Consider the following 27006-nt stretch of genomic DNA (forward strand, 5'->3'; position numbering starts at 1 on the left):
CACACACACACACACGCACACAGTTTGATGCAATCTCTGACAAATCAAAAACTTACATCTATCTCCAGATGTCCATGGACTACAATTACTGTGAGCTCCTGCCAGCACCATGCTGGTAGGGGCTCATGGTAATTGCAGCCAATGGAAAGCTAAACAGCAACAATCTGGCCACACATGATCTTGCTTATAAGCATGTAAGTGTTGTCAAACCACAACTGATTTATTGTAATCCCATCAAGGGATTTTAAGATGAGAAGCAGAGATGGTTTGGCATTGGCTTTCTCTGCAGAGCCTTCCTTGGTGGTCTTCCAAAGACCCTCCTAAGCCTGAGACCTGATGGAGTCAAGCTCTACCATATTACTTTCCCTCTAACTACCTACCTAGCTGAAGCCTTGCATATTTATTTTAATGAATTTATATATGATCTGTTATTTTGCAGAGCTCATGGCAGCAAGCATGAAGTTCCCAGAGGGTTCCCAGAGGGCCCTGGCCAAATCCAGACTAACATAGCTTCAGCAAAGTGGATGTATACCCTTACTCATTTAAATTGCATTTAAGGTAATGTAGGCATCTATTAGAGCCTCTTGTGGTGCAGAGTGGTAAAGCAGCAGTCTGAAAGCTTTGCCCACGAGGCTGGGAGTTCAATCCCAGCAGCCGGCTCAAGGTCGATTCAGCCTTCCATCCTTCCGAGGTCGGTAAAATGAGTACCCAGCTTGCTGCTGGGGGGTAAACGGTAATGACTGGGGAAGGGAATGGCAAACCACCCCATATTGAGTCTGCCATGAAAATGCTAGAGGGCGTCACCCCAAGGGTCAGACATGATCCAGTGCTTGCACAGGGTATACCTTTACCTTTTAGGCATCTATTGAGAACAAGACAAGATATCTTAAGAATTCAGGGATCACTGAATGGGAATGGGGTGGTGGATTTGTCACAATTAATTTCTATTAACTCTGGAAAACTCTCCCAAGATATATTTGCATATGCTTCCTTCTCTCCTAATGTTGGTCATTTGTTAAAGACCTCATTCTTTAAGGCAGGGGTAGTCAACCTGTGGTCCTCCAGATGTCCATGGACTACAATTCTCATGAGCCCCTGCCAGCGTTTGCTGGCAGGGGCTCATGGGAATTGTAGTCCATGGACATCTGGAGGACCACAGGTTGACTACCCGTGCTTTAAGGGGTCTTTAGTTTTTAAGTGGTTGCTCTTGTTAAATCTGGCATCACACCAGAAGTTTATTTACCTTTGCTTCGATTATTGTGACTGCTGAAGATTCTGAGTGGCCATGGTTCAAGAGCAGATCATCTACTTTGCATGAAGAAGATCCCACATTCAATCCCCAGCATCCCATGTTGAAATGATCAGATAGCAGGTAACATGAACGACCTCCACTGAAACCCTAGTGAGCCACTGTCATTCTGAGAGTAGACAAGACTGATTATGGTGGACCTATGATTTGGTACAAGGCAGACTCAAACATTCATGGTTTTTTCCCATCATTTAATTTTTAAAAAGGAATACAGGAAGCCAATATGGGTGTAGGGTCATAGTTTCACCCCTCCCACATACACATGCAAACACTTTATAATTTTGAAAACATTAGTCTTTGTTATTGTGTGTCTTTCTTATTCCATGGCTGTTCTCAATACCTTCTGTTAAAAACATGAGACCATAAGAGAAGCAATGTTGGATCAGGCCAATGGTCCATCCAGTCCAGCATTCTGTGTCACACAGTGGCCAAACCCCAGGGGCCATCAGGAGGTCCACCAGCAGGGCCTAGGTTTATGGCCTAGGCTTAGTAGAAGGTTGTTCTTTGGCTAGCTTTCTTGAATTGTATGATTTTGTACTCCCAACACTTTCATACAATTTCACAGAATACTATACACATTCCTTGGAATTCACCGAAATTTAAAAGTGCAATATGAATGCCTTAATTAATTTAATCAATATATTGTAGCCATTGCCGTTCTTCACTGCATTATCACCTAATTGAACCAAAGTCTTACAAGTGAAAGTGTGTTTTTAGTGTCTTGTTTTCAGTCAACCCCTTTAATATGTTGCAAAGCAGATAGTCTGAAAGAGGAAGGATTTCATCCATATGACAAAACTCACAAGAGAATTGTACCACTTTAATTCATTCTTTCTTTTAATAGGAGATACAGGTTACAGACTTGGAAGTTACCCTCTAGAGCAGGAGTAGTCAATCTGTGGTCCTCCAGATGTCCATGGACCACAATTCACATGGGACATGGACATCTGGAGGACCACAGGTTGACTACCCCTGCTCTAGAGTGAATAGAGAAACCATCCTGCTGTCATTGGCATGAAAATCAGCAGCAGAGGCCAATTAACATGAATTATCCTTGAAGGCTTGTTGGTTCACTGGCATTACTCTCAACTGGGTTATTTAGCAGAGTTAGGAGGTCCGATCAGTGACACACAAACCTTCATATCATCTCCCACATCTTCCATGTGCCTCCAGCTCCACATTGTGCAACAAATGGTCATTTAAGACATCAAGCTGTAAGGTGGCCTTCCATATACAGAATTATGCCAGGAATGTATGTCCTCCAGAGTAGAGCCCTCTGCAGTCAGGTGCTTGGGTCAGCAGCTCAGAAAGCAGAAAGTTCTGCCCCAGTCAAGCATTGGGTGACCTCCAGTCTGAAGTGGCACAGTCTGAAACAGAGGCCTCACCTGAAGGAATTCCCAGCCTCCTCGCGTCACCTAGTAAGCCCCAGACCTTCTTGCTCTCATCCTCCTCCCCTTGGTTTTGATTGGAACAAGACTATGTAGGTATCATGCCACATTACTACCACTTGGAGTGCTAAGTCCCAATGTTATCCAACGTTTGCTAGGAATTATAAGGCATCTGTAGTAGCCACAACTCAAGGGCCAACACTGTTCTCTGGCTTCACCGACAGCTTTTCTCTTGATCTGTGCAAGGTCTAAAGGTGATCTCTATGACTAACTTTAAAGACCCCAAGAATCCTCCTCTCCCAGGCATGGGGACATTTGTCTCTGGCGATGACAGCAACACCCGGTGACATGCAGAAATAAACACGCCGTGTCCGGCAAAGTGATGATCAATTTGCTCCATCCCGTTAAACCCACCATTCATCACCAGCACCTGCTGTCAAGAGTGCAGGGACGCCTTTATTGGCGGCAGTTGATGCTGTTATTGACAAAGCAATAGACTTTGAAGGGAGCTCCCTCTATGGTTCAATGCAGCCATTGATTCAAAAGGCCTAATAAAGGACTCGCTCAGAGCTAAGCCATTCTCTCTCTCTCTCTCTCTCTCTCTCTCTCTCTCTCTCTCTCTCTCTCTCTGTCTCTCTGTCTCTCTCTCTCTCTCTGTCTCTCTCTCTCTCTGTCTCTCTGTCTCTCTGTCTCTCTCTGTCTCTCTCTGCTAAGCCATTGTTTCTCTCGGTGGCAGGCACCTTGTGCAGGCAGCTCTTCCCAAAGCAAAAGGTGATTTGCTCTGCCCCATTGCGGACTCTAATGCTTCATTGGCCACCCACTCACCTTGTATAGAGTACTTGCAAAGTCTAAAGGGCATTACAGTCATTGCCTTATTTTGCCTTCAGTTGACACACATCATGAATAGTTCCATTTTAGAGATGTGGAACTGAAGCTGGGAGACAACAATTTGTTAGAACCAAACATGGTCCTGGCCAGTCTTGATTTAAATTGAGGGCTTGTAATAATGTAAGAAAAGCCTCTTGTGGGGCAGGGTGGTAAAATAGCCAACATGCTGTCTGAAGCTCTGCCCATGAGGTTGAGAGTTCGATCGCAGCCGGCTCAAGGTTGACTCAGCCTTCCATCCTTCCGAGGTCGGTAAAATTAGTACCCAGCTTGCTGGGGGGTAAACGGTAATGACTGGGGAAGGCACTGGCAAACCACCCCATATTTAGTCTGCCAAGAAAACACTAGAGGGCGTCACCCCAAGGGTCAGGCATGACCCGGTGCTTGCACAGGGGATACTTTTACTTGCTTGATGACAGCAAGGTTCAGTCTAGTCAAGCATGCTGTTTCCTCCAGTAGCCAACCAAATAAGTCGGAAACCTTGCAATCATAAAAGCAACAGTCTTCCTTTAACCTCCTTTAACCTCTAAGGCTCACTGCTTCTGAACATGGAGATTCCCTTTAACCCCTAAGAGACCTATCCTCTATGGATTTGCCTAATTTTCTTTTCAAATAATTTGAGCTAGTGGCCATCTCTACATTCTACGGCAGGGGTGGTCAAACTGCGGCCCTGCAGATGTCCATGGACTACAATTCCCATGAGCCCCTGCCAGCATTCGCTGGCAGGGGCTCCTGGGAATTGTAGTCCATGGACATCTGCAGGGCCGCAGTTTGACTACCCCTCTTCCATGGAAATATATCCTCCAGATTAAAGTCCAGCACTCACATGCATTGGGCCATATGAGTAAAGACAAATGGAGGGGGCCCAGACACCTTTTCTGTAGCTCTCAGACAGTACAAAGTCTTGCACGGTCTCCACAGAGAAGTCAAAAGATGAGTTTAGGGAAGCGGCCATTTGGATGCTACAAAAGAACGCCAACAGGAAGTTCGCTGGGGAGTAAAATTAAGATGAATCGACAGCAAGCTCAAGAGAAAAAGCATTCTTCCGCCGAACGCCTGACGCTCCATCAGGGCACCTCAAAAGCTTGTCAGGAAAGCGCAAGGCCTTTATATCTTTCTATGGTTACCATAACGATAGAGTCATAAGTCATGTCAGCAGCAGCTGAGGCTCTGCTCCCGTGATTTATGTCTGCTGAGGATAAAATTATAAACTTTATTTCATTTGGAACTGGTGACAAAGCAAGAAGCCCCTGCGTTTCTTGTTGGGGTGGGAACAGCTGAGCAACAGTAGCCGGCAAGCATGGCAGACAGAAATCTTGAATGCACGAACTAGGACAAAGCCACAGGTCCACTTATCTGTTCACACCAATGGTGAGAAGCACCTTGACTGCCTCACACTCTTTTCCCCCCCTCTGAATCCATCCAGGTTCTTGCAAAATCCATTCCAAGCACTTTTAATTGGCTCCATCTTGGGTTTCAAGTCCCTTTCTCTAAACTAGCTGCGTGAATCCTAAATAACCTGGAACAAATCAGGCTTACTAAGGTAGAGTGGCAAAAATATAGATTTGATTCATGCCAGTAAAGCCAAGTCAGTGGGTGGACCCTGCCATGCAGGGACATCCCTTCTGGAGATTTAGGTTTCGTAATCTTTTTTTGATGTGGGACGCCTCTTCTGGCACGGCCCCTGGGATGGAAATGGTTCCGGAAGAGATGACCATAGCCCCACCCCAGGGAGCTTCCTAGAAAAGGCTAGGGCAGCGTGGGTTGGGCCACAGCCACACTACCTGGGGGTGCCTGGGCAGTCATGGGGCGGCAGGGCAGGGCAGGGCAGGGCCACTGCCAAGGTGAGAAGAGGGGGGAGGAGCCTGGGTGGTGGGGCAGAGGCCACATGGCTTGCTTATGGAGGCAGAGGCACTGCACTTGAGGCCTCTGGGGCCATTGTGGAGGCCCCTGGGGGCCAGGACAGAAGCTGTGCAGTTTGCTGAGGCAGAGGCGCTGCTCCGGAGGCCTCTGGGGGCCAGGACAGAGGCTGTGCTGCTCCTGGACAGCTGTCCTCCAGGTCTTTGGGGACCTGTATGCAGGCTGCAATGCGGAAGAGGTAAGGAGGGAGGAGGAAGGACTCTTTGTGCACATGTTTGTGTGTGTGTATGTCTGGGGGGAGCCTCTTGTGGCGCAGAGTGGTAAGGCAGCCGTCTGAAAGCTTTGCCCAGGAGGCTGGGAGTTCAATTTCAGCAGCTGACTCAAGGTTGACTCAGCCTTCCATCCTTCCGAGGTCGGTAAAATGAGTACCCAGCTTGCTGGGGGGTAAACGGTAATGACTGGGGAAGGCACTGGCAAACCACCCCGTATTGAGTCTGCCATGAAAACGCTAGAGGGCGTCACCCCAAGGGTCAAACATGACTCGGTGCTTGCACAGGGGATACCTTTACCTTTTTATGTCTGGGGGGAGGATGGACCAGGGAGTAGGTTGGAGAAGGAAGAGGGAAAGAGAGAGAGGGGAGGGGGAAGTGGGGAGGGAAGGGGTGTGCAAGTGTGAGTTTGTGTTTGTGAGAGAGGGAGGGAGAGAGGGGGAGAGGGACAGGGATAGGGAATGGATTAAAGAGCTCTTGAGCAAGTATGTGTCCCACATACATGTACGAGCCAGGGTAAGAGCTGCATAAATGGAAGCTTGTAGCTCCCTTTGCATCTCACACTTAACTCAGAACAGTAGATCAGAATGGATGGCTTGGTCAGATTGATCTGGCACTGGGGAGTCCTGTGCCTTTCATCTTGAGGAGAGAGAGGTGGGCTCTCTAGCTGGGCAAGGGAAGGAATACAGCCCAAGAGAATTGACTGATCCATCGGTAAGTGCTGGTGCTCCTGAACTGGAACAATCCATGCATGCTGCCATCTTAGGGCCCTTTCCCACCCTTCCCATGGGTAGAAGCTGTAGTGTTACCTAAGTTTGAAGGTCCTACCACTGCAGAAGTGGAGACACTATTACCAAGCTCATGCCTAGGGACAAGCTTACCTGACCCGGGTGCACAAAAAGCAGGTACAGCCTTTCGGTTGGCTCCTACAGAAGTGAGGTACAAAGCAGAAGGCTTCTTTTACGTGCTTCACCAGCCATGTTCCTCTGTTGCAACTGAGAACAATAGAGAATAAGCCCTTTCCCACCACACTGATGTCAGCAGGGTGTGGTGGGTTAAAAGATGCCAGCCAGCCCACACATGAGACTTGGCTTACCTGGCTTGAATGACAAGAAAGAGGTAGTAGTTTCTCTCCGGATGGTCAGATGGACTCCCATTTGCCTTTCCTCTGATCTCACTGATTTTCAGAGCACTGAACAAACTCAAATGGAAGGGGGCAGAAGTTATATTTTTGGCTGCAGCTTGGATAAGGAGGCCTTGGTTCTTGGATCTGAATCTGCTGTTGGGTCAGCTGCTTTGGACAATTCCAGTCCTTCCAGACATGTGTCGGGGACCCGCTTGCTAACTGAAAAACCAGGGTGCCCCTTTGAAGAAAACGTCACGCCAGGCCTGGTGAACGATACAACAGGAACAAGCTTTATTTCAGCAACGTGGAGTCCGCTGGTATGGAGTAAGAGCTTCCACCGAACTCCAGGTGGAAGCTCCCTTTTATACAAAACCCACCTCCTTAGGCTGTATTGCCCCACCCAGTACTTGCGGAGGGAACATGCTGATACAATCATGACTCATGCACATATGCGAGGTTTTCCGGGGTTCCTGATGGCCCATTTTCCTGGAACAAAGGGCCATCTCCGGGCCCTTGTCAAAAGGTGGAGGGGGACATTGAGGTTCTTTAGCGGCCATTGCCACCTCAACGATCGGGTGGGGCGCCCAGCTGCCGGCTTGCCTATGATCACCATGCCCTACCTCCGTGATCGCGGGCGCCTCTGATGGCGGGGTTCGGTCCGGTTCCCCAGCCACCAAGGACCGAACCACGACATTCTGCCCCCCCAAAGGTCCATTCTCCAACCCCCCGGGACGGCCAGGATACCGCTTGTGGAAACGTTCAGTGAGTCGGGGCGCAAGGACGTCCGCTGCCCAGACCCATTCCCGGTCCCCCAAAGCGAAGTCCTTCCATTCCACGAGGTACTGCAACTTCCCCCTGTGGAGTCTAGAGTCCAGGATATCCGCCACCTCGTGGTGCTCCCCCCCCGGCAGGACCTCGGGCGCTGGCGGGGAAAACACGGGGTGCCAAACGTCACCGTCCGGAGTTTTTTTTAGAAGGCTCACGTGAAAGACGGGATGGATGTGCCGGAGGTTCTTGGGGAGCTTGAGCTTGACCGAAACTTCGTTGATCGGGGCCAAGACCTCGAAAGGCCCCAAAAAACGAGGGCCTAGCTTCTTGCTGGGCAAATTCAACCGTAGGTTCCGGGTGGAAAGGTAAACTCGATCCCCCGGTCGGATCTCTTCAGCTGGTCGTCTCTTCCGGTCGGCGTCCTCTTTCTGCGCTGCCTTGACTTTGTGGAGCTGCTCCTGCAGCGACTTCCAGCAGCTCCCGGCACGCTTCCCCCACTCGCGAAGGTCGGCCGATTCCCGGGCGGGGACCTCTCCAAGCTCCGGGAAGTGTCTCAGGTCTGTCCCGTAGACGACGGCAAAAGGCGACATCTCCGTGCTGCTGTGGTCTGCGTTGTTGTACGCGAACTCGGCCAGGGGGAGCAGGGGCACCCAGGTGTCTTGATGATAGGAACCGAAACACCGCAAGTACTGCTCCAGTACTTGATTAACCCGCTCGGTCTGCCCGTCCGTCTGGGGGTGGTAAGCGGAGCTCAGCCCTTGCTCGATGTCTAACAGGCGCAGGAAAGCTTGCCAAAACCGGGACACGAATTGTGAGCCCCGATCGGAAATCACCTTGTCCGGCAGCCCGTGCAGTCGGAACACGTGATCTAGGAACATCCGAGCCAACTGTGAGGCACTGGGGACACTGGCGCAAGGAATGAAATGGGCCTGTTTGGAAAATAGATCTACCACCACCCAGATCACCGTTTTCCCCTTGCTGGGAGGCAAGTCTGTTATAAAGTCCATGGAGATCACTGACCACGGCCGGGTCGGGACCTCGAGCGGGTGCAGCAGACCTTTCGGCTTGCCAACCCCCGGCTTGCAGGTCAGGCAGACAGGACAACCACTGACGTAAGCTTTTGTGTCCCGCCGCAGACTGGGCCACCAAAACCGCCGCCGGGCCAACTTCCAGGATTTTACGAAACCGAAGTGCCCGGCGGTCTTAGCATCGTGGCAGAGGCTGAGGGCTTCCCGTCGTAGCCCTTCCGGGACGTAGACAGCCTCCCCCCTCCGCCAGAGACCGGAGTCCAAAATCAAAGAGTCCCGGAGCTCAGCCAGCTCCTCGTCTGTCCCGTAGGCTGCCACTAGGCGGTCTCGGAGCGGGGCGGTCACCGGGTCGGGCTCCCATTCCTCCCTGGCCCGACGCCTAGTGACGACCCCCCGTCCCAGCTGCTCCTCACCAAACACGGACCTGGTGCAGGGAGCGTACCCCTCCCCATAATGCGGCAGACGGGAGAGGGCGTCCGCGAGGAAATTCTCTTTGCCGGGGATGTGACCAAGCTTGAAATTGTACCGCGAAAAGAACTCCGCCCACCTCATCTGTTTGGCGTTCAGGGATCGCGGTTGCCGGAGCGCCTCCAGATTCTTGTGATCTGTCCAGACCTCGAACGGCTCCTCTGTTTCCTCCAGCCAATGCCGCCATTCGGTGAGGGCGAACTTAATCGCAAACGCCTCCTTCTCCCAGGTAGACAAGTTCCGCTCCGTTTCGGCGAATTTTCGTGAGAGGTAGGCCGCCGGCCTCAGCTGTCCCGCCTTGTCTCGCTGCAGGAGAACCGCCCCGGCTGCTGCGTCGCTGGCGTCGACTTGTACCACCATCGGCTGGGTTGGGTCGACGTGCAGTAGCGTGGGCTCAGACGCGAAAGCTTGCTTGAGGGCCAGGAACGCTGCCTCCGATTTCTCATTCCAGCCGAGCGCTGCGCTGGGCCGCGTGGCGCGAGGACCTCTCCCCTTGGTACCTAGCAAGTCCGTGAGGGGAGCCACTACGGAGGAGTATCTGGGGATGAAGCCTCTAAAAAAGTTAGCAAACCCCAGGAAGCTTTGTAGCTGTTTCCGGGTGCGGGGCCTTTCCCAGGCCAGCACCGCCTGCACCTTCTCGGGGTCCATAGCTATGCCCTGGGCTGAGATGCGGTAGCCCAAATAGTCCAGGGAGGGACGGTGGAATTCGCACTTAGCCAGCTTCACGTATAGGTGGTTTGCCAGCAGGCGCTTTAACACCTCCCTCACCAGGGTCACGTGCTCTTGGGGATCTTGGCTGTAGATCAGGACGTCATCCAAATAAACAACCACCCCCTGAAACAGAAGGTCCTGCAACACCTCATTAATTAGACTCATGAAAACCCCAGGTGCCCCGCTTAAACCGAACGGCATCACTTTAAATTCGAATTGTCCCAATTGACAGTTAAACGCTGTTTTCCACTCATCCCCCTCCCGGATGCGTACCCGGTAGTACGCCTCCCTTAGGTCCAGCTTAGTGAACAGAGTCCCTTTGCCCAGCCGGGCCAGCAAATCCGGGATCAGCGGGAGGGGGTAAGCGTTCCCCGCTGCGATGGCGTTGAGGCCCCGGTAGTCCTGGCACAGCCGTCGGGACCCATCCTTTTTCCGGACGAACAAGACTGGAGCTCCCATGGGACTGGAAGCGGGCCGGATGAAACCTCGGGCCAGATTTTTACCCAAAAACTCCCGGAGGTCCTTGAGCTCACCCTCACTCATCTTGTAGATGCGCCCTTTGGGTAGTACCGCCCCCTCTGGGATGTTGATAGCGCAGTCCGTGCGGCGGTGTGGGGGTAGCTCGTCCGCTTCCCGCTCGCTGAAAACGGCTGCGAGGTCTCGGTACTCTGGCGGGACCTCGGGCTCTGGTATCTCCTGCTGCGCCGCCGCCGCTCCCCTGGGACGCGCCGCCGTCCTCTTGTGGCTGGAATTCTCGTGGGGGACCCGATGCCGTGCACCCACCGTCAAGTCGAACTTCAGGGTCCCCGCCCGCCAGTCCACCACGGGGTTGTGTTCCTTCAGCCAATCCAGGCCCAACACCGCCCGATATCCCGCTACGGGGACCTGGATCAGCCACCGCAGCTCTTGGTGGTCCCCTATGTGGATGGCGATAGGACCCACCTCCTCCCCGAAAGGTCCCCCCTGAATCGGGCTGCCGTCCATCTGGACGAAAACCAGGGGAACCTTCCGAATGCGCTTCGGTAGCCCCAAAGCCCGGGCTATCTGGGGGTGGACCATGCTGTGGTCGCATCCAGAGTCCAAAAGAGCCTCCCCCACCCAACTTAGTCCGTTCTCCGGGTTCCGGAGCTCTAAAATTACCACGTTCGGAGGTCGCGCCTCATGCTGTAGGGGTTTTCCCTCGCACCGCGGGACCTGCTGCCCGGCGCCGTCTACAGCAGGTCCTGGCCGTTTCCCGTCGCCTGGGTGCTTCCCGGTTCGTTGCGGAGGTCCTCCGCCCGGCGTGCCTGCTGGGGGCGTGTCGCACCTCCCCCCTGGGAGAGCCCGCGGTCCTCCCCCCCTTGCCGTTGGCACGCTGCTGCGAAATGTCCTGACCCCCCGCATTTCAGGCACAGACCTTCCCGGCGTCTCCTTTCCCGCTCGGGGTTCGGGGGTCGTTTGGGGCGAGAGTTGTCGGGGCCCGGTCTCGGCGCCTCGGCTGACCCGCCTTTGGCCTCCCGGGGGGGTGCGGCGGCCCAACCCAGGCTGGCTTCCAGCTTGGCGACCACAAAACACCACCCCTCCAGTGTAGACAGATCTTCTTCCGTCCCCTTGATCACGGCCCATTCCCTAAGCTTCGGGTTAAGGCCCTCCCGGAAGTACTCGATTTGGGTCTCCTCGTTCCAGGAGAACACCTTGCCTGCTTCCCTCCGGAAAATGTCTATATAGTCCATAACCCCCCTAGTACCCTGTCGAAGTCCCTTGATCCGACTCTTTGCCTTGTCCTCAGCCTGGGGGTCCTGGAATCGTCGGCGGAGCGCGACCACGAAGTCCTGCAGGTCCCGAGTTGCCGGGTCGCCGCGCTCGGCCAACCCTAGGTACCACTGACCCGCCTTGCCCTGGAGACACGAGGCCACCCCCCAGACCAAGTCCTCGGAGTCCTCATACCGGTCTCCATACCTCCGGGCATGCGTCAGCGCGTGGAGGAGGAACTGCGGGAGGTCGTCCGGCGTCCCGTCGAAACGCGCCTTAAGCTCTGGGGGGGAACGTTTTGGAGAGTAGTCCGACCCCCTCCGGATCCGGGATTCTCGGCGTCCGCCGTCTCGTCCTGCTCCGCTCCACCGGCTACCAACTTGCCCAACGACGCCGTGCCGCTCCCTGCCTTGCACGTCGCTCCTGCGTTGGTCCGGCTCTCGCCGCCCCGTCGGCTCACCCGCTCCCCCGAGATCCTCTGCTGTCTCGCCTCTCCGCTGGCCGTCTCGCCTACTCGGGACTGAAAACTGCTCCGGGTCGGGGTCCGGGGCCCGCTCACCAGTGCCGGGCTCGTCCTCGTCGCTGGAGACGTCCTCACTCGACGCGATCCCCTCCGCCGTTGTATTACCAGTCCCTCCGGGCCCGGCCCGAGCTTGCTCACGGGCTTCAGCTGCCTGCAAGCGCCTGGCCAAGTCCGCCATGGCCCGCCGCAGGTCCTCTAGGGATTCCTCAGGTCCTACCGGGCGAAGCGCCTGCCTCAGCTGGGTGTCCCAGGTTGGGGCCAACCCCCCAGACCTCGGCGCGCTCCCCGCCGTGCTTGGGAACCCCATGGCCCGGCGCCTTCCCTTGGCCGCCACTGCCGAGGGTCTCGGGGTCCCGGACAGCTGCTCCTGGCCCCCCGATTTTCGGAGGAAATCTCCCGGGGACATTAAACTCATGTTCCCGGGGTTCGTGGGGGTCGAGACCGCCCCGTTGCTTGAAAACGCCATCTCTGGATCCGTCCCGATAAGCGCTCGGATGCGATGCCGACCCTGGAGTTCGGTGGGAAGCTCTTACGATGTCGGGGACCCGCTTGCTAACTGAAAAACCAGGGTGCCCCTTTGAAGAAAACGTCACGCCAGGCCTGGTGAACGATACAACAGGAACAAGCTTTATTTCAGCAACGTGGAGTCCGCTGGTATGGAGTAAGAGCTTCCACCGAACTCCAGGTGGAAGCTCCCTTTTATACAAAACCCACCTCCTTAGGCTGTATTGCCCCACCCAGTACTTGCGGAGGGAACATGCTGATACAATCATGACTCATGCACATATGCGAGGTTTTCCGGGGTTCCTGATGGCCCATTTTCCTGGAACAAAGGGCCATCTCCGGGCCCTTGTCAAAAGGTGGAGGGGGACATTGAGGTTCTTTAGCGGCCATTGCCACCTCAACGATCGGGTGGGGCGCCCAGCTGCCGGCTTGCCTATGATCACCATGCCCTACCTCCGTGATCGCGGGCGCCTCTGATGGCGGGGTTCGGTCCGGTTCCCCAGCCACCAAGGACCGAACCACGACAACATGCCTTTCAAGGGTCAAATATAGTATCTGGACCCAGATTGGTTGCATCTGACCATTTGAAATCTGAGCAGGTGTCACCTCCAGGGCTAAGTCTGGCAGGCAAAGATGACAGGGTTCCCTCTGTTTTTATTCCTAATTGCCCCTGCAGAAATACAAGTACCGGGGGAGCTCCTGGACTTTGTGCGTAGAACAAAGTCTGAGCTCAGTAGTGCCTTGAAAACCAACAAAATTTAATTATGGGTATACGCTTTTGTGTGCACGCAAGCAAAAATGTATACCTGGAATGTGACCTGTTTGGTCTTAAAGGTGTCACAGGACTAAAGAAGTTGTATGTGGGTTCTATTTGTGCAATGCTGGGTAGAAAGATCCTCTGAATTAATTCAGACTTGTTAGAATCCTAGAGCTGGAAGGGGCCAAACAGGACATCTCGTCCAACCCCTTGCTCAGTGCTGGATCAGTCTTAAGCATCCTTGATAAGCATCTGTCCAGCCCCTGCTTGAAGACCACCTGTGAGGGAGAGCTCATTACCTCCTTAGGCAGCCAATTCCATTGCTGAACTACTCTGACAAATTCCATTGCTGAACTACCCCCTCCACACACACACACACACACCAGATATCTTAGAAGATACACTGTCATCCTAAAATCCATTCACAGCTAACTTCAGGATTTATAATAGGCAACTAAGGAGAAAGAGACTAGGAAATTATCAGAGAAGAGCTCCTCTGAAAGGCAGGTACATCTATTAAGATGAAGACACATACGACCTCGGAGATCAACAAACAAGCTGGTTTTTATTTCTATATATTTTAAATTGTGCAATTGATTGCAGCAGCAGAGCTTGGAAGAGAAGTGACTAACTGTTGTCCCAATAGGAAAACACTGACTAATAAATAAGAAAAAGGAGCTTGCTTCAGATGATTAAAAAATGCCTGAGACGTGTTGGATGAGGCGATTTAGGGTGCTTTGGCAAAGACATATTTTATTTATCACCTTTGGAGGTTTGACTCTTTGTCTGAGGGCACTTTCCTCTGTCCTTTTCCGGAGTGGTTGGATAACCCTCTCCTCGCAAGCTATGTTTATATTGAGAAACCCCTCCCTTCATTGTCTACATATTATCTTGCTAAGCAAAACACAACGGTCCAACAAGGACAATACAGTCTGCTTAGTATGGTGATGGTTCTCCAAGGGCTGGCAGCTTCACCTGGAGATGCTAGGGATTGAACCCGGAAACATTTGCACGCAAAACAGATTTTCTGCCACTGAGCTGCAGTCCCCCCACATTTTGAAAAATCTGAATAATTTAGCATGTTTTGCATGTCAAAAAGCAGTTCCAGTTAACAGCTCTCCCTTCTTGCATTTGAGCCTTTCACCTGGAGATGCTGGGGTTTTAACCTAGGACCCTGTGCATGCAAATCAGGTGCTGTAACACTGAGTCACAGCTCCTCTGCAGAAGCGCTAGTAACTGCCATGTACAAATCCTCGAGTTTTTACAAACCTTCAGGCTCATTTCTCAGACATCCCCATTTCTCAGTCACCCCCTCTGGTCTGCTAAGGTCAAGAAAAACCACTTTGAAAGCATCAGTGGCCTTCATCATGTTTTCACATATCCTCCAGTAATGGAGATACCCACTACGTCTGCTTCAAGTACTATTTGCTCCCCTGCCTGCCATAATCTTCTGATGGCGCCACAACAGGTAAGCACTAATTAGTCACATCACCAGTCCTATTAACATAGCCCTGAGAATCCAAAAGCCCATCGCATGGAAAGTAATCACTAGTAAAAGCCTCCAGCTCTAGAATACAGAATCCTTGTCTGAAGTAGCATTAAAAGGCAGATCTCCCATCTCTCCCCACAGACACTTTTATGCTGTGCTCAGATGCCTTCATTAAGATCCAAGGCTGTACTGAGGCCTTCACCCCGCGAGCTATAAAGAACTTCATAAGAGTTCTCACAAAGCAGGTGCTTGGCAATTTCCTCCCATTAAACTCTCAGAGAACAGTGGCCTCTAGGCAAAGGTGCCAGGCTAATAAGAGGCCTCAAGGAACATATTGTGCTTGCAGCTGAGGACTCCGATGTGATACCGGCCAAAAAAAAAGGAGGGCTGTTAGTGGCATTACAAAGGGGCAACGATGGCATTACTACTAATGCAATGTGTCACAACACGGCTGAATAGCAGCATCCTGTTCAAGCTGACAGAAAAAAAAAATGAGCACCAAAAATAACTCAAAGATGCTTCTCTCTCTGGTGCATGTTTCTGATTAGGTTCAAGAAACCTCACTTGGGAGATCTCATTTAAAAAAAGGGAGCTATGTTTCATCTGGACAGGTTGAAAAGTTCCCTCAGCATTAAGTATCAAGGGTGGGGTGGAGCTGGGGAAAGAGGGACACTGCTTCCAGAACCACCAACAAAAAGCTGGGGAGCAACCTTCACATCAAATCCCTGGTGTTCCCACTTCTCTCTTAGAGACTGACAGGAGATAAGACAAGTGCCATACTGCATCTAGAACAGTTTTTGGTTTATGTGTTCTCTTGAATTCTTATAAGCTCCATAGAGATCACCCATCAAAAACCAACATGCACACCGTCAGGAACTTGGCCATGACTTTTGATGTCTCTCTTTCTACAGAGGGTAGGGTCACCACTGCAACACGCCAGACTTTTTACCATCAAAGCTAGTAGTGACTCTTACCTGACCCCAGAATAGCTGGCCACAGATATCCATGGGATTGTCTCCAGACTGGGTTACTGTAACTCACTCTACATGGGTCTATGCTTGCCCCGATCCAGTAGTGGTACAGAATGCCACTGCTCAGGTTGCATTGGTTGCCAGATGAGTTCTGGATCAGCCCAAGGTCTTGATATTGACCTTCAAGGCTCTACAGTCCAGGCCCTGCATATCTGATCGACCGCCTCTCCCAATAAGTTCCGCAAAAGGCATTATGCTCACCAAACAGCAATATGCTGGTGATCCCTGGCCCTAGAGGTGTCCCCCTGGCCTCACCTGGTGGAATGAGTTGCCAGAAGAGATCCAGGTCCTAGAAGAAGCTATCAAAGTTCTAAGGGCCTGCAAAACAGCACTCTTCTGCCAGGCCTATGGCTGAGGCCATGGTGGCCTATAATTGGATGGGCCTCTCACTTTCCCTCTTCTTTCTCTCCCTCTTTCTCTTCCGATCTGTGCTCTCCCCCCCAAAAAAAAAAACAATTCCACCAATAAAACAATCAGATGGTGAACGAAAACAGCTGTTGGGGAGGGGGTTATTTATTAAGCATTGTTTTATTGTTTCCATCAGTGTTTTATTGCTGTTTCTATTTTATATTGCAAGCATCCCTGAACCTGTCTAGGAGAGGGGTGGTATAGAAACCTAATAAATAAATAATTTTAAAATTTGATGAATAATTAAAATGTTAAAACTGGATATTAGGAGACAGGAATGGTTCAGACAGTGGCCCTTTGTACATGGGGACAGGTCTGTATGGCTTCCCTATTGCTGGCTAGATGCCAACACAGGGCAGTGGCAAGATGAGAGATTAGGAGAGATTTCCCAGCAGTTTCCACTATCCAAGTTATGTCTCATAACTAGACATAACGAGTTCTCTTGATTCCAGCTTTCATTTTTTTAAAGGTCAATTCCTGGGTCTTTTGTTGCAGAAATATCACTTTCCTCTGTTGCCGCCATAAAAGAGGGAGCTAAAGACTTACTTTAAAAAGAAAAGTAAGCTGAGACATCATACAAAGATTGCTATCATCATCATCATCATCATCATCATCATCATCATCATCATCATCATCATCATCATCATCATCATCATCAATTTATTACCCGTCACTCCCAGACGGCACATGGCGGGTTAAAGGTAAAGGTAAAGGTATCCCCTGTGCAAGCACCGAGTCATGTCTGACCCTTGGGGTGACGCCCTCCAGCGTTTTCATGGCAGACTCAATACGGGGTGGTTTGCCAGTGCCTTCCCCAGTCATTACCGTTTACCCCCCAGCAAGCTGGGTACTCATTTTACCGACCTCGGAAGGATGGAAGGCTGAGTCAACCTTGAGCCGGCTGCTGGGATCGAACTCCCAACCTCATGAGCAAAGCTTTCAGGCGGCTGCCTTACCACTCTGCGCCACAAGAGGCGGGTTACATGTGTCTAAATGGCGGGTTACATGTGTCTAAATAAAATCCCTGTAAAACCCCCATTAAACCCCCAGACATAAAAACAACACAATCTAATTAATCAAGAAGAAGATGTGGCAGAAAACTCACTCGACTACTCTCATTCCCCCAATAAAACATCTCCTAGAGGGTGTGGGTGAGAAGAGAGGTGCAGATGGAACCCGCAAACCACCACTCATGCCACTCTGCCCTGGAAGGGAGGCCATGCAGATCTTCCTAGCCACACTGGCCTCAACCATAAACCTGGTGGAAGAGCTCTGCGTTGCAGGCCCTATGGAATGCTGAAAGCTCCCGCAGGGCCCACAGCTCTTCCAGGAGCTCATTCCACCAGGTAGGGGCCAGGACCGAAAAGGCCCTGGCCTTGGTCAAGGCCAGGTGTGCTTCCCTGGGGGCGGGAATGACCAACAAATTAGTACCCGCAGAGCATATAGTCCTAATGGTAGGCACTCAATTATACCACAATGTTATAAGGAAGCAGGGAGGAACTGCTTCCCAACAGCACTGTATCTGGGGTAGGCGACCCAGGTGGAAACAGCCTATGTGGCCCAACTTCAGCAGCATGGCTCCAAAGAATGGTAGCAACAGAGGCCGAAGGGACTTGTAAAAAAACAAAACACTTTCTTCCAAGCTCCTGAGGAATGCCTCCATTAACAGCTCAAACATACACCATGCCAGAGACAACTCTCTAAGTAGAAAGAGAAGAGTAATATACATTCTGCCAGCCTCATCAATCACAAGCTACCAGAAACTCAAATCACATAGGCTTATCCCAATATGTAGAGTTGAAATTCTGATGCAGATATAATAGATAGCTCTGTGGTTTCCAGTGTACTTGTGGAGCCTTCCATAATTCAACATCAATTATTTATTACAGAGTTTATTAAATTTTGAATAATTTAGCATCTGACGGATGTCACAAAGGTGCTTCCAGTTAACTGTTCTCCTTTTTTGCATCTGGGTATCTCCAAATTCTTAATACCACATCGGAATGGGTGGTAGCTCTTACTGGGGCGAGCATTCCCTGTGGATCTTCCCCGCCTCCCCGATACTGTTGGCTCTGGCCACTTCCCAGTCAGAAAGAAGAATCAATAAGGGGTTTTTCAATATATTTAAATGTTGTTGAGAAGATACGAAAATGGCAGATCAGATCATTCTGGCTCAGCCAGGTGAGCTGGACGAGAGAACTGCAAATTCAGTAATGTATTTCATTCATGCAGCATTAGGGGGTTTTCGTCAGACTGTGTGCAACCTAATGTATGAGGCACGACACCACTGCCATCTTGGTCAGGAAACTAGGGTAAGGATTACAGCCTCATTGATGGATGTTCTCTGGCCCCCTGTGTCATTGAGCCTGTTAGTTCTGTGATCCCTGCAAACTCAAAGGCTCTGCAAAGATATTCTTGCAATCAAGATTAATGCTGAGCAATGTGACCAGTTCAGTGTATGCTTTGACCTGGAAGCTGTTCCAAGACTTCTGTGCAACAACTTTTTCAGTTTAGAACCCTCTTGAAGGATACAGCTATCCCTCCCCCCCCCCACCTCCCCGTCTCTTCCAAAGTGCAGGGACCGCCTGTTTACCTGACATCGGCCGGGTCTTCTGTCACCAGGACATCTGTTTTGCAGCTGGCAAGAGGGTTTATCGAAAGCTCCACAGGAGGAACAACAAAGCTCTTGCTGACAGGAAGCCAGAGGCCCTGACCCAGGCTGTAGGTGGACCTTAAAAAAAGACAGAAGAAAGAAAAGAAGGCACAAATGATTCCAAGCACTGGACACTTTGGATTCTCTGGGTCTGATGCCTGAGACTCTTTTTTAGTACAGAAACACTCATCCTGTTAGCTATTTACACATTTGTGACGGACCGAAGAGTTGGACAACAACGGTCAAGAATGGGGAAATGGGAGCCTAGGCAGGAACAGCACAAGGACCATTTATAACTTCAGCTGTCTCATAAATCCAATTTGTCCCCTCGTTAGTTTACATATTGAAGAGCTAAAACACAAGCAAAGTGAGCTGCAATTCTGAACATAGCAGCAGCAGCATCCTCTTTCTCCTGTTCATCATCTGAGGTTTCTTTTTTTTTTGCTGAGGTTCTGTGAGCCCGCCCTCACCTGGAAACCAGGTCAGTGAATGCCACTGAGAAAGGGCATTTTTTGTTGTGGCACCTCATTTGTGGAATCTCCACACACACACACACACACACACACACACATACCCCACACATTTGCTGGCACTGATCTTGTTAAGCTTTAATACGCTGATGTTTTCCTAAGGACCCTTGTTAAATCTGTTGCTTAGTCATTTTGTTTTTGAGTACAATTATGACAGGCCCAAAAAGACATGTGGCTGGTTTTATTCCGACACTATTGAATGCTAACAATTGTTTTGCACTGGTATGTGGATTTATGACTTATATTTATACACACACACACACACACACACACATATATACATATACATGTGTGTGTGTGTCTGTGTGTGTGTGTATGTATGTATATGTATGTGTATATGTATGTGTGTGTGTGTGTATATATATATATATGTGTGTGTGTGTGTGTGTGTGTGTGTGCGTGTGTGTGTGTGTGTGTGTATGTATGTATGTATGTGTAGATATATACGTATACGTATACACATACAAGAGCCTCTTGTGGTGCAGAGTGGTAAGGCAGCAGACGTGCAGTCTGAAAGCTCTGCCCATGAGGCTGGGAGTTCAATCCCAGCTGCCGGCTCAAGGTTGACTCAGCCTTCCATCCTTCCGAGGTTGGTAAAATGAGTAGTCAGCTTGGTGCTGGGGGGTAAACGGTAATATATATGAAGCTGAATCAGAAAAAAAGCTAAGAAATATATAAATTACTTCACAGGGACCCTTGATCATTCACAGACGCCAGCAAATAATACCCTGGAATTCCTTTTCATGTTGCTGACTATCCCAAACTCAAGATTAGCTTCTTAATCTTGATGGGTTGTGCATCCAAGACCACCCACCAATCCAGAAAACAAAAAGGCAGTGGGAAATCCATAAAACCAGATTGGGAAACAATGCACGACTCACCTGAGTATCTTCTCAGGAGCTTGTTCTCCAGTAACTAAGTCGTAACCTCTTTCCAGGGTTGTGTAGGGCCAAGGCCTGAAAGACACAGTGAAGGAAGGCACTCATGAAACCAGGAATCAGCAACTTTGGACAAGCCATTCCAACAAAGATGCTAGAGATGGACATAGATCAGCTCAGAGAAACACAAAAACACTATTGCAGAGCAAAGATATGAAAGCAGCAAAACCTCTGCCACAAGATACAAATGTGTATTTCAGTGTAAAAAAAACCTTTCAACAACTATAAAATGAGGCCTCACCTAACCTGCTCGCCCTGGATCTCGAAATTAATACTCACATTACCCACTGGCCTCCCACCTCTGTGCTCTTTTGATCAACTCCTTCCTTCTGTACTCCTGAGCTTTCTCATGTTCCTAGAAACTGCTGCTGCTACTTTATCCCAGACCCACTACACTCAAAACACTCCTCTGCTTCCACTGTCATCAAGACCCTTAGTCTATCCTTGCTTTATATATACCTTCTTGTTCTTCCTTTGACACTTAGCTGCTGCAAGTTCCAAGGTAACACCAGAAGGACACTCTTTCTCAACTACTGCTTAACTGTCTAAACAGGATTAACTTTTGCTTATATATTCCTACTGTTATGATGGTCACTTCATAGCCTGAGGAAGAGTGCAAGCACTCGAAAGCTCACGCCTTGAATAAATCTTTGTTGGCCTTAAAGGTGCTACTGGACTCTGATTTTATTGTGCTACTTCAGACCAACACGGCTATTCATTTGAAAATGACTAAATTATACAAAAAAGAGCCTCTTGTGGCGCAGAGTGGTAAGGCAGCAGTCATGCAGTCTGAAAGCTTTGCCCATGAGGCTGGGAGTTCGATCCCAGCAGACGGCTCAGGGTTGACTCAGCCGTCCATCCTTCCGAGGTCGGTAAAATAAGTACCCAGGTTGCTGGGGGTAAACGGTACTGACTGGGGAAGGCACTGGCAAACCACCCCGTATTGAGTCTGCCATGAAAACGCTAGAGGGCGTCACCCCAAGGGTCAGACATGACTTGGTGCTTGCACAGGGGATACCTTTACCTTTACCTTTAAATTATACAATGTAAGGTAACAGAGCCTCTTGTGGCGCAGAGTGGTAAGGTAGTGACATGCTGTCTGAATCTATGCCCATGAGGCTGGGAATTCGATCCCAGCAGCCGGCTCAAGGTTGACTCAGCCTTCCATTCTTCCGAGGTCGGTAAAATGAGTATCCAGCTTGCTGGGGGGCAAATGGTAATGACTGGGGAAGGCACTGGCAAAGCACCCCGTATTGAGTCTGCCATGAAAACGCTGGAGGGCGTCACCCCAAGGGTCAGACATGACTCGGTGCTTGCACAGGGGATACCTTTACCTTTTACCTTAAGGTAACGGAGGATGAAGAAACAGGACATGTGGAGCAGTTGTCAACATGCTTCAAGGGAAAGCTGTAGCCTCCACCTTTGCCCCCTGAGAATCTCCATTTGAGTCTCATTCATGCAAGGGAAGGCAGAATTGTGAATGGACCAGACCTCAAATTCTGTTTCTGCCTCATCTAGAAGGCAAGACCCCTTACCCAACACCCACTCCCCAGCTTTCCCTCTCCTTGCACTCACCCTTCGCTGTGTCCCCAGTCATTGCGCACACACAGGTGTCGATGTACAGGGTCAGGGGCATAGCCCTCATGACAGCTGCACTCACCTAAACAGGGAGAAACAAACAGGAACGCCTGAATCTTATTCATTTATTTTATTATTATAATTCCACTCTCTCTTCTGTTCATGCCACAGATAGAGGATTCCCACCTCCCCCTTGTTTACACTACTGCTGTCAAAAAAGATGCACAATTGTCAACAATTTCCTGGCAGAAGACACAGTGATATCCACAGGCAAATGTCACATTAAAAGGGCAGTAGACAGTTTAATGGATGAGAGGTCTATCAGTGATTACTAGTCATGGTGACTACAGTAAACCTGTGAATCCCATTTCCAGGTGGCGATACCAGGGGAAGGTCTCAGCCTCTATGCCCCATGGTTGGCCATCAAGAGTTACTGGTTGGTCACTATGTGAGACAGGATTCTGGATTACTAGTCTGATCAGGCAGAACACTTCTGAAATTCAACAGCTGAAAGAGGGGCTATCAAAGCCACACACCCACCCTGTTTTTTCAGCATTGCTGGAAAGCCTTTAATTAGCAATGGTAAAGAAATTTGCCACAGCTATTTCCTCCCCCAAGTTTCCTTAAATGTGTATGTCATATAAAATTCTAGAAGCTGAAACAGGTCAATGTCATGATAATTCTGACAGCCATCTTGAATGTGATGAAAAGAAAAGCAGGCTACCAATCTAACTATTTATTTGTAAAATGATTGGGCAATCAGTAGTGCATACAACAACAGAAGTGCCAAAAGATTTAGTCTTTTCTGATAATGAAGTAGGCTGTTCTTATTAGGAACATGCAATTAGGAAAACAAAGCTACCCACCGATAGGATGGATGAAGACACTAAAGAGGATTTAAAAAGTGATTTTTGAAATTATCCCAAACAAAGGGGAGGAACAAGAAACCAAATAAGGTTCCTGCATGCTCTAGGAAGGGCAGAATGTTGAGAGAATGTAGAAAGGGGGAAGGAGGAAGGAGGAATTAACCTGATGGAGGAAAGAGGGGAAAATAATGTTCTAAGCCAGTTTAAGTCCCAACTGGGGAGAAAATCAGGAGAATGAATGAATGAATGAATGAATGAATGAATGAATGAATGAATGAATGAATGAATGAATGAATGAAATACATAGTAGGGAAGAGAGCACTGTAAGACCCACTGACCTCACATCTGAAGGATACAAACCCGTGATACTTTGCTCAACTCTCAGAGAAGGGTTTGTGCACATGCAACAGTATATTCCAGCTAATGAGCATTTTTCATTATTGTTATATGATGAACTATTCAAAGTGCAAGTCATCAAAAGCCTCCCTACACTCCTCTCCCTGGTGCCACATGAGGGCAGATGACCCCCACCCCCAGTCTGGGCAAGGGCAGCTGAAATGCAACAAGCTCTTGGTACTACTTAGCATTCGCGTAGGTGCTTGTAATGACCCAAATGTTTCATGTGTGTTATCTTGTCCCATCCTTACAATAGCGCTGAAAAACAGGCCAGAATCCCCAACCCTTGTATAGCAGGCAGGGCTGAGGCAGAATGGAATGCCTCAGGCCACCTATTACGTTTCCTGATAAAAAACCCAACTTAAATGTGCAAACTCTGGGATTACAGTCTCTCCCTCTCTCTGTCAGCCACTATATGCTACACCAGCTCCTATGAGCTGTCAAAATGTCATCTCTCTCTACCGCCACTTCCGATGTCACCAAAGAGAGCTGCGGCACGCTGTTCCCTGCCTGCCTGAGATGGATTCTTTGTTTCACATAAGTACATATCCTTAAGCAAGCACTGTTGAGGTGGTAGTGGTGGGGGGAGATTAATTGGATTTGTGCGTCCAGGAGCCAAAGCCATTAAAAAGCCTTTGTTGATTTTTTTCCCTCCCTCATCTGATGTCATCAGTTGACAAAGCACCAGGCCTGGGTAAATTTTAAGCACAGTTGGCATAAGAAGAAGTAGAAATAACTCTGGGCTCTTAAGAGAAACGCGGGGTCCAAAGACAGGCTGGACAATCACACGTTGATTCTGAGCTCTTAAAGAGGCCTTAAAATATCTCCTGGGTACATTAACGGGGAGCAGCTCTCTGGAGAGACAAATGCAAAGTGGGGTCCAGTCAGTAGAATTTTTTTTATGGGGAAAAAGGGGGCTTGGAAGGGAGGGGAAGGGGGGATCAGACAAGCTAATGATGTGCTAAATTGCAACAGCACCTTCATAAAATATTCACCGCCTTAAACATGTCTAATATTAAAGATTGAATGTCCTGGGATTTGTCCTAGCGACTCCCCGAGGCCTGATTTATGATCTGCCAGAAGCAGCTAACTTTGTGATTCATGATGCAAGGTTTGGAAATGTAACCTTTCTGAAGGAAAAGCGGATGAGTGAGAGCCCGCTTCCCCGTCCCTGGGAGGAGAGAAGTTGGCAAGGAGGAGCTGCCCTTTTCCCCAGGGTGCGGAAAGAGGACTTAAAGGGATGGCCCACATTTCATGCTCATTTATTTTAGGAACTTGCCTACCCATGGAAGAACCATTAATAGGGCATTTTCTTTCTCCACTGCTTAGCATGCAAGTTCCATCTGCCCGGGTCATTAATTCCTCATACTTATTGCATAACAAATATGTGCTCTGCAATTGAGCAACATTTTAAAGAGATGTGCAGTGAAGTAGGAGACAATGGATCTCTCTGTTCTCTTTTTAGGATTTAACCTTTGGCTCAGGTTCTTTCTTCGTCTTTCTGCAAAACTGCCCGCCATTTTACTCACACAGTGTTTTAGCAGTGAGAGGTCTACAGGCTACTTAAGAATGTGCATGGCTCATAGACTATGGCTCCGAACTCTGAATTAATAGCCCTATTTAATATTTTATTAACATGTTTTTCTGTTGCATTTACATGTCCCAATAAATTTCATATTTATTTCTTGATATATTTGGGAAAGTCTACAATGCCTTCGGGGAATGGCAGAGGACAGGAAGGCCTGGAAGATCATTGTCCATGGGGTCGCGATGGGTCGGACACGACTTCGCACCTAACAACAACATAACAACAACAATGCCTTCCCATAGAACCTGTCTGAGGCAGCATACAAAATAACAAAACAATAAAAAACATAAAACACCATCAAAGTTATGAAAAGGCTACCATTCAAACAAAGCAGAACAACAACAACAAATTGCATAAAACATGAAGCAGCTTAAAATGGCTAAATATTTCTCAATTTAAAAACAGACTTTATAAAGATCATCCCCTTAAGCCCTGTTAAATAGTCTGGCCTGGTGCCTACAATAAAGCAGTACAGGTATCAGGTGAGCCTCAGGGGAAAGTTCTTTCACACAAGTCCTGTTCTGTGTGTCCCCATCTTCAGAAGTAAGGTGGGTGGCAACTAGAGGTGGGCACGAACCAGATCATGAACTAAAGTTCATCTGAATTTTGGCCAGTTCATAGAAGGATACCTGGCATGAACATTCCAAGTACTTTGTTGCTGCTCATGGTGGTTCATGAATAGGGACACTTTCCAGACAGACTGCCTCTGCTCTATTAAACAGTTTACAAAATTTCAAAGCAACGGGGGCTGGAATTCTCCACCCTTGGAAATACCAATAGAACCCCTCCTATGCTTAATAGACACTGCTGGCTGCCAATAACAAGAGTCCCCATTTTGTTCTATGAGATCACAGTCATTGAGATCTCCACAGGGGACAAAGAGTTATTAGTACTGCCCAAAGACCAGCGATTGGAAAAGTCTCTGGCAGTGATTTGGAGGTGGTGAGCATCCTCTCCTTCCATACACCTCCCTGTTGCTGCTCCTGCCTCCACTACACCCTTCCATGTCCCATTCCAATCCAGTGCCAGAAAGCAGCTGTCCCTCTTCTCATCTTCTGCAGTCCTGGGGTGCTGATACCAGCCCACACTCTGAAACATTTATGCAGTGTCCCTAGTTACCCCTGAGTAGCAGAATGCCAAGTATGCTATGCCCACATCCAGAGGGATGCAAGCTCCCATCTCTTGTTAACTTGTTCATGAATCACTTGTGCACCTTGATATGTTGCAACCAAGGGAAAGAGTAGTGGCCAGCAGGGAGAAATGCATAGGGAGCAAGAGACTCCTCCTCTAAGAAAGATTCCCCACACTAAAAGGTTCCTCACACTAAATGGTCAAGGCAACCCACCCTTCACAAGGAAACCCACTGTGCCATTCAGAAGGGCTATATGGAAGGCCCATGAAGCAGTCACTTGCCTCATCGGTGGGATCATTGCAATAGATGGGCAATCCTTCTATCATCACTGGCTGCTGCAACACCTGGATGCCTGGTACTCCATCCCCTCTCAGAGGACCACAAGTTGATGTGTCTTGGCCACCATACAGAGAGGCAATGGTCAAGGGTGAGCTCTCCAGAGAGAATGGGGGGGATGTGCACTTCGTTGCAAAATACTGGAGCAGGCAGCAGCATGGTTACCTCTCCCTCACTGCCCACTGGTGGCAACCAGAGGACCTTTCTGTTGGGACTGTCAGGGCACAGCCTAGGCCCCAGGATGGGACAGTCCTGTCACTGGGCTACAAAGTGTTTCTGCTCCATGCCCAGCAGATGGAAGCACACCACACAGTACAAAACATCACATGGTTGATGCCCACTGGTTGCATAGGTGCTGGCTACACCCCCGGGATCGGCGCAGCCACTGCTAAGGCCTCAGGGATGTGGTAGTCATTTTCAAGGCCCAAGCTGGTGGTGTAGGTGCTGGCTGGGCCCCCAGAACTGGCACAACCGCTGCCAAGGCCTTAGGGGCACAACTGCTGCCAAGGCTCCCACAGGTGGTGCAGGTGCTGGTTAGGCCCCCGAAGACAGTGTGGCCACTGCCAAGGCCTCAGGGGCAGGGGCAGCCACTACCAAGGCCCACACTAGTGGTGCAGACACTGGCTAGGCCCCCAGGGCTGTTGCAGCTGATGCCAAGGCCTCTTCAGTTGCCTTGGTCTCTTCTAAATCTTCTGGTGTGCTCCATGGGTGGGACTTCTTTGGGAGGCCATAAC

At 49.8% G+C, this 27006-nt stretch overlaps 1 protein-coding gene across 7 annotated transcripts in view; it reads right to left on the reverse strand.

The window, feature by feature from the left end:
- Positions 1–27006, reverse strand: part of ASTN2 (astrotactin 2) — a 754634-nt gene that overhangs the window by 333836 nt on the left and 393792 nt on the right. For 5 of the 7 annotated variants that reach the window (XM_077305063.1, XM_077305066.1, XM_077305068.1 and 2 more), the window contains 3 exons: positions 21952–22036; positions 20320–20394; positions 18849–18986 (listed from right to left, as the gene is read on the reverse strand). In XM_077305063.1, coding sequence (XP_077161178.1) covers positions 18849–18986; positions 20320–20394; positions 21952–22036 — 298 coding nt within the window. The remainder of the gene's footprint in view (positions 1–18848; positions 18987–20319; positions 20395–21951; positions 22037–27006) is intronic. The other 2 variants (XM_077305065.1, XM_077305067.1) reach the window with 1 other exon arrangement.

Source organism: Paroedura picta, chromosome 12, assembly GCF_049243985.1.
Source record: "Paroedura picta isolate Pp20150507F chromosome 12, Ppicta_v3.0, whole genome shotgun sequence".
In the NCBI taxonomy this organism is placed as follows: Eukaryota; Metazoa; Chordata; class Lepidosauria; order Squamata; family Gekkonidae; genus Paroedura; species Paroedura picta.